At 38.0% G+C, this 7,500-nt stretch overlaps 1 protein-coding gene across 11 annotated transcripts in view; it reads right to left on the reverse strand.

The window, feature by feature from the left end:
• Nucleotides 1-7,500, reverse strand: part of LOC123519824 — a 248,780-nt gene that overhangs the window by 20,363 nt on the left and 220,917 nt on the right. For 4 of the 11 annotated variants that reach the window (XR_006679104.1, XR_006679105.1, XM_045281347.1 and 1 more), the window contains one exon: nt 1,219-1,293. The exons of the other annotated variants lie outside the window; for them this stretch is intronic. Coding sequence is in view for 2 of the 4 variants with exons in the window: in XM_045281347.1 (XP_045137282.1) it covers nt 1,219-1,293 (75 nt within the window). In the remaining 2 variants the exon portion in view is untranslated. The remainder of the gene's footprint in view (nt 1-1,218; nt 1,294-7,500) is intronic. 11 annotated transcript variants of the gene reach the window in all.

Consider the following 7,500-nt stretch of genomic DNA (forward strand, 5'->3'; position numbering starts at 1 on the left):
CAGTTTAACTTACAATTTTTAAATTACAAACAGTCATAATGGTAAAAATGGATTATGTTTTTTCTTACAAATATGTAACAATACTAAATCAGCCAGTCATGTAGATGCATTTTTTTTTAACCCAGGGTATGATTTAGAATGGAAGTGTTTATCATTGTAAAATTAAGTCAGTCATTTCTTTTTACATTTAAAGGTTATTTATCTTCGAAATATTCTTTAATTTGACGGCATTGGTAGTAAGGTTCATAAAATGTAATAGTATCAGCAGTCCGTGCTGGTTTCCCAGAGTTAATGCCAATTAGGTTAAAAATTATTGATCATTACTGATCTGCGTTAGTTTTATTTTATTTTGTAAGATAATACGAGTAGGTGTTCACAGCATTCAGTTTTGTTATTGCTTAATTGGGATACTGCCAATATAATGCTTTTAACAAATCCTAGATATTTGTTTTATCATTTGGTGCAGACAGAGAACAAACAACACTGAATCGTTCATTGAAAGTTAAAAATTGCTATAGATATGTGTAAATGTCACCTCAGCTGGAAGTGAATTAAGCTGAAAATACACACACACACACACACACACACACACACACACACACACACACACACACACACACACACACACACACACACACACACACACACACACACACACACACACACACACACACACACACACACACACACACACACACACACACACACACACACACACACACACACACACACACACACACACACACACACACACACACACACACACACACACACACACACACACACACACACACACACTTCTCAATATAATAAAATGTGGTTTGACCTAAAATGTTAAAAAAATGTTATGTAAAACTGAATTGTTTTGTGCTAGCAACGAATTTAAGCATCCTGTTAACTTTACCTTCCACCCAATATCTCTCTCTCTAACACACACACACACACACACACACACACACACACACACACACACACACACACACACACACACACACACACACACACACACACACACACACACCACACACACACACATTTTACACTCTCACACTCTCCATGGCGTATGTGAACAACCAAGTGTGCATAAGAACGTGCTGGGATCATCACTTCATCCATCCATCCTTCCCTTCCCGTCATACCTGTCTCCTTTCCCTCCCGCCTTCTCTCACCACTCCCGCCTCCCTCTCCCCAGCAGCAGAAACAAGGACCCACTCTGACCTTTTGTCATAGGCGGCGAAGGTCGGCCCGCTCGCCTGACTCCTGGCCTCACGGCTCCCAAGGTAACCATTCACACTAAAAGGTGAGGAAGAGAAAGAAGAGAAACGTTAGCCATTGTAGTGTTTCTTTTCCCTAACCTCCCGTCTCCCTTACTTCCCTCTCTTTTCTACCATTATATTTCTTGGCTCTCCTCTCCTCATCTGCCCTTTTTTGTTTTTCTCTCCATTTCAACTTTTATTTTCCCTTTATCCATTTTGTGTTTTTATTTTTATTTCTTTGTGTCATTCTCATTCTAGTTCTTTTTTATTTCCTTTTTACTCTCCTCCTTTTAGCTATTTTTGGTGTTATTGCTTCCCCTTTTTCATTTTTTCTCTCTTCTTTTCCCTTTCTTTCTATTACTCCCAGTGCAATTATCTTCATTTGCTTTTCCTTCGAACCATTTTTCTCTAATATTGTCACTGTTATTCTATCTCTTTTATCTTGTCAATTTTTCTTTAACCAATTATGTTCCTTATTTCTATTGTATCTATCATTCTCAGTGCTGTCCCTTTTTCTTGTGGTTTATTCTATCTGGCTCTCTCTTGTGTATCCTCCCAATTGTCTATATCTCTCAGTTCTCTCTGTTCCTTCTTTTCTTTTCTTATTTTTTTCCAATCCTGCACTACCGACAAGACCATCGACACACCAACATGCAAGGAAAACGAAGACTTTATTTGACTACCACAGTATTTCAGGTCTTTGATTCAAGGACATTTTTATGCTACTCTTTAACTAGCTGTCTATTGCAAACTCTCTTACGTTAATCACTGGATACGGGTGTTCTTAATCAGTACTGTTTAATTATACCGTTTTACCTATTGCTGAGGAGTCCTTATTGTTGATGGTTAGTGGTGGTTGCATTCTATATAGTACGTGTTCTCTGTGTCACGAACGTAGGCGCTGTATTTTCCCTTTGAGAGAACGCTAACTTGGTGATACTTATTGCCCGGTGATCTCTTCTACTCGTATTTAAGATCACATGGCGTAATCATTTTGTATTCCTACCAAATGTCTTGTTTATTGCTTTTTATGATCATATTATGAGCATGTATATAAATTGTATCTAGTACCTAAAGATTTTAGTGGGAATACAAAGTCAATTCGCCGATGTTTTAATAGAAGGCAGTCTCTACGTGGGCCAATCAGCGAGATTCCTCAAGTGACAGTGTTGTTCAAGTTCTCTCAAAAAGCAAAATTACCACGCCAAAGTAAGTGACAGTTATGATTTATGCTGTTCGCTAAGACTATTTTTACAAGATTTAATTAGTGTTTACAGGCAGATGTATTTACGTTATATTGTGTCTACATAGAATACCTTTGCTTATTGGTGTGTTCATGTAGTTTAGACTTTCCTTTCTATAAAGTTAGTTAAATGTTCTACTTCTATGAGCTACAATTACTGCTGCTACTTTTGTTTTTATCTATAATAACATTAACATTATATGACAAACAGCGGAATTCATAATGATACTTTTAGGTATATACTGTATTACTATATACATTGTAGTTATTGATATATTGTTGAATGATTGTCGTTGTATTAGAGTGTCGTTTCCTAAAGAGTCTTGCGAAGGAACCGAATGAACAAAACACGGCGAAGGAAATTAATGGAATGAGGACACGTGCCAGGTGAGGTGAACTCGCTAAACGTTTTCTGAAGCTGCCAAGAAATTATTAGGCGAACGCATTGAATATTTATAAATAAATTTAAGATTACGTTCTTTTCGTATTTTGTTTTGACTCGCTGCGTCTTGCTCGTTTTGTTCACTATTACTCAAACGCTCAAGTTTATCATTCAATATAAAAAGAAACTTGTCTTTTCGATGGGTAATTGTTATTCACTAATCAGTTTTATTCATACATCTATCTACTTAATTTTACCTCGTATATATCAAAGTATAAGAAGTTTTGAGCTAGGTGTCCCTCCCAACAATCCTTCACATTCGGAGTGAAATAATTTGTTTGGCTGTATCACCATTACTATATTCATCTAATATGTGTCTGGGGATGTTCTTAATTAATGAATTCTTACGCATAGTGGATGATGACGTGCATGCTATCCTTCATGGAATAATTCAGTCACCATTCATGGGATTTAAAATGTGTCTGAATTGAAAGAGAGACGTTAATGAGGTGTTCTGAATTCAGTTGCCGGATGTCGTCGCCATTGCATGCCCAATAGTGACATAAGTTAAAATATTGTTATTGTAAATCCGATGTGCATACGAATACATAGAACATTGATTATTATGATACTTTCGAAATCTTGTACCCCGACATTTGAATATCCTAATTAGATAATTTTGAGAGAAGTTGGTCAAAAAAATTTTCTGTGGACATATAGTGATAGTGCTTTCAGTATTTTGAATACGGCATATTGAAAATCTAAAACATGCTGATTTAGACCAAAAAAGGAACATTCAAATTATACAATATAGTCTGACATAACATAGTAACATTGCGATAGTTATTTTCGTGGGGATTTTAGCATTTCTTTCATAAAATGAACGACATGGCAAGTTAATCGAATACCTAAAACAAACGTCTCTCAGTACTGCTCAGGCGTGATGGGGACGAGAATACAACAGTTGTCGTGCCCAGGTACCGTAATCCATTATTAATGGCGTAGTACCATGGACACTGAAGCAGAAATTACGTAACGGTTATCCAAAAATGTGATAAGTTCAACTAAGGCGGGCCAGTTAGATGTTTCTCTCTCTCTCTCTCTCTCTCTCTCTCTCTCTCTCTCGGACATAGATAAAAAAAAAAGTTAATAAAACGTAAGAGAGAGAGAGACAGGCACCACCAGTTCGAAGTGGTACCAATATTGACTCGGTGTAAAATTTCCTCAGAGAGAGAGAGAGAGAGAGAGAGAGAGAGAGAGAGAGAGAGAGAGAGAGAGAGAGAGAGAGAGGTTGAAGAGGTAAGGGAGGAGAAGATCACGTATGTAGTTGTTTGTACCTGTGCCTACTCAGTATTACTTCTCTTAATTACAGTCCTGTAGTGCGCTGTGTATTATCACGTGGCTTTTATTCCGTACTGGTGTAAGAGTCTGGTCGAAACCCACTACACTCCACAAGGTGTCTCGTATTTCAGCGAGATTTTCTTCTTAATGAGTTATGGGCATCAATTGTTTTGTGCTTTTCAGTCTCTGTCTTTGTCTGTCTGTCTGTCTGTCGGTCGGTCTGTCTCTCTGTCGGTCCGTCTGTCTGTCGGTCCGTCTGTCTGTCGGTCCGTCTGTCTGTCGGTCTGGTCTGTCTTTCTGTCGGTCTGTCTCTCTGTCGGTCTCTCTCATTCTCTCTCTCTCTCTCTCTCTCTCTCTCTCTCTCTCTCTCTCTCTCTCTCTCTCTCTCTCTCTCTCTCTCTCTCATTTCTCAGTTTTTACTATGTCGTGCTCTAGAGTTTCCATTGTACTGTAATTTAGAATGGCGTTTTCTTGGCAAGGATGGTTTTCCGATAGAATATAACTGCTAACTCAACCTTAATTGACGGCAAAAGTTACGTTAACAACATTTCCTGCGTACATTTTTCCTGCAGTGGATTTTCGTTACTGTTATTTCACTTTTCTTTCAATACACTCCCTCTTTTTCTTTTTCTGATATATATGACACCATGGGGAGTAGTGGTGCCGATGGTGGTGATTGTAGTTGTAGTAGAAGTGCCAGCAGCAGCAGCAGTAGTAATAGTTGTAGTAGTATTAGTATTAGTAGTAAATGGAGTAGTAATAGCAGCAGCAGCAGCAGCAACAGCAGCAGCAGCAGCAGCAGCAGCAGCAGCAGCAGCAGCAGCAGCAGCAGCAGCAGCAGCAGCAGCAGCAGCAGCAGCAGCAGCAGCAGTAGCAGCAGCAGCAGCAGCAGCAGCAGCAGCAGCAGCAGCAGCAGCAGCAGCAGCAGCAGCAGCAGCAGCAGCAGCAGCAGCAGCAGCAGCAGCAGCAGCAGCAGCAGCAGCAGCAGCAGCAGCAGCAGCAGCAGCAGCAGTAGCAGCAGTAGCAGCAGCAGCAGCAGCAGCAGCAGCAGCAGCAGCAGCAGCAGCAGCAGCAGCAGCAGCAGCAGCAGTAGCAGTAGCAGTAGCAGCAGCAGTAGCAGTAGCAGGTAGTAGTAGTAGCAGTAGTAGTAGCAGTAGTAGAAGTAGCAGTTTATTTGATGTGTGTGTGTGTGTGTGTGTGTGTGTGTGTGTGTGTGTGTGTGTCTCTCTCTCTCTCTCTCTCTCTCTCTCTCTCTCTCTCTCTCTCTCTCTCTCTCTCTCTCTCTCTCTCTCTCTCTCTCTCCAATAGGCAAAGGCCAATGAAAAGGTAAGAGAGAAATGAGGAGAGAGGAGGAAGAAAAGATATTGTGTAAACGTGGTATTTGCAAAGGAAAGGGGAGGGATAGCAAGAGGGAAGGAGAGAGAGGGAGTCAGATAAGGAAGGATGGAGAAAGAGAGGGAGCAAAGAGCTTTGATATGGAATGAAAGGAAGAGGGAGAATAAGAGGCGAGGAGACGGATGAGTTAAACAAGGGAGGAGAGTAGGAAAAGGAGGAGGATTAGGAGGAGGAGAAGGAGGAGGAAGGGGAGGAGAAGGAGGAGGAGGAGGAAGAGGAGGGGGAAAAGGAGGAGAAGGAGCAGGAGGAGGAGGAAGAGGAGAGTAATTATTTGCAGTGGAGTTGAGCGAAGAGGAAGAGAGGGAGAAATAAGAGTAGGAGAGTAAAGTGGAAGAAGATATGAGGAGTGTTTGCTGATGAAAATATTACAGGCCATTTTACCGCAGTTTTTCTCTCTCTCTCTCTCTCTCTCTCTCTCTCTCTGAATTATAAATGGGATTAAGTAACCGGAATTTTGTAGATTTAATGCAAACCATATTGTGTTGAAAGAAAACAAAAGCCAAGTATGATGTTATGTGTGTGTGTGTGTGTGTGTGTGTGTGTGTGTGTGTGTGTGTGTGTGTGTGTGTGTGTGTGTGTGCACGAAACAGTTATGGGAACAGGTGAGTTGTGTGGAGTGAGTTGTTGAGTTGCGTTGAGTGTGTTGTCATTAGGTGAAGTGGAGGGCGACCTATCGCGGGTGTTTGGTATACGAGGAGGAATGAAGTAGCGAGGGAGACTGGTGTCCTGCTGTGGTTAGGATGGAAAAGGAACCGGAAATAGTGATACTCGTGTGTGTGCATATATATATATATATATATATATATATATATATATATATATATATATATATATATATATATATATATATATATATATATATATATATATATATATACACTCACGCACGTTTCTTAAAATTCTGGTGTTTCTGTTGTTGATTGCCCGTAGGCGAAATTTCTCAAGCCGATATCCACTCCTATGTTTCATTAATTATATCTTTCAGTATACAAAAACATAGCTTTTATGAAGTACAGCAAGGATTGTTCAGGTTTTTATGTGCAAACACACATAAGTACATGCACACACAGATTGACACACACATCCACACACACACACACACACACACACACACACACACACACACACACACACACACACACACACACACACACACACACACACACACACATTTTTTTTCTTTATTTCAAGCGGGCAATGAATGTAGTAGTAGTAGTAGTAGTAGTAGTAGTAGTAGTAGTAGTAGTAGTAGTAATAGTAGAAATAGTATTTATTGCTGTTGTTGTTGTTGAAGCAATAGTAATTGGTATGATGACAATGATGATGATTATAATAATAACAATGATAGTAATGATAATGATAATAATAATGATAATAATAATAATAATAATAATAATAATAATAATAATAATAATAATAATAATAATAATGATAATAATGATAATAATAATAGTAAAAATAATAATAATGATAACAATACTACTACTACTACTACTACTACTACTACTACTACTAATAATAATAATAATAATAATGATAAAAGTAATAATAATATAGAAATAATATAATAATAATAATAATAATAATAATAATAATAATAATAATAATAATAATAATAATGATAATAATAATAATAATGATGATGATGATGATGATGATAATAATAATGATAATGATAATAATAATGATAAATAATAATAATAATAATAATAATAATAATAATAATAATAATAATAATAATAATAATAATGACCGTAACAACAGCAATAATAACGGTAACCGTAGTAATGATGATGAGCAGCTGCAGTAACATTTATTAAATATGGCGGAAAGAATATTAGATTTTTTTTTTTATGAATTTTAGTATTTTTTTTCGTGGGTAA

Source organism: Portunus trituberculatus, chromosome 46 (assembly GCF_017591435.1).
Source record: "Portunus trituberculatus isolate SZX2019 chromosome 46, ASM1759143v1, whole genome shotgun sequence".
NCBI lineage: Eukaryota > Metazoa > Arthropoda > Malacostraca > Decapoda > Portunidae > Portunus > Portunus trituberculatus.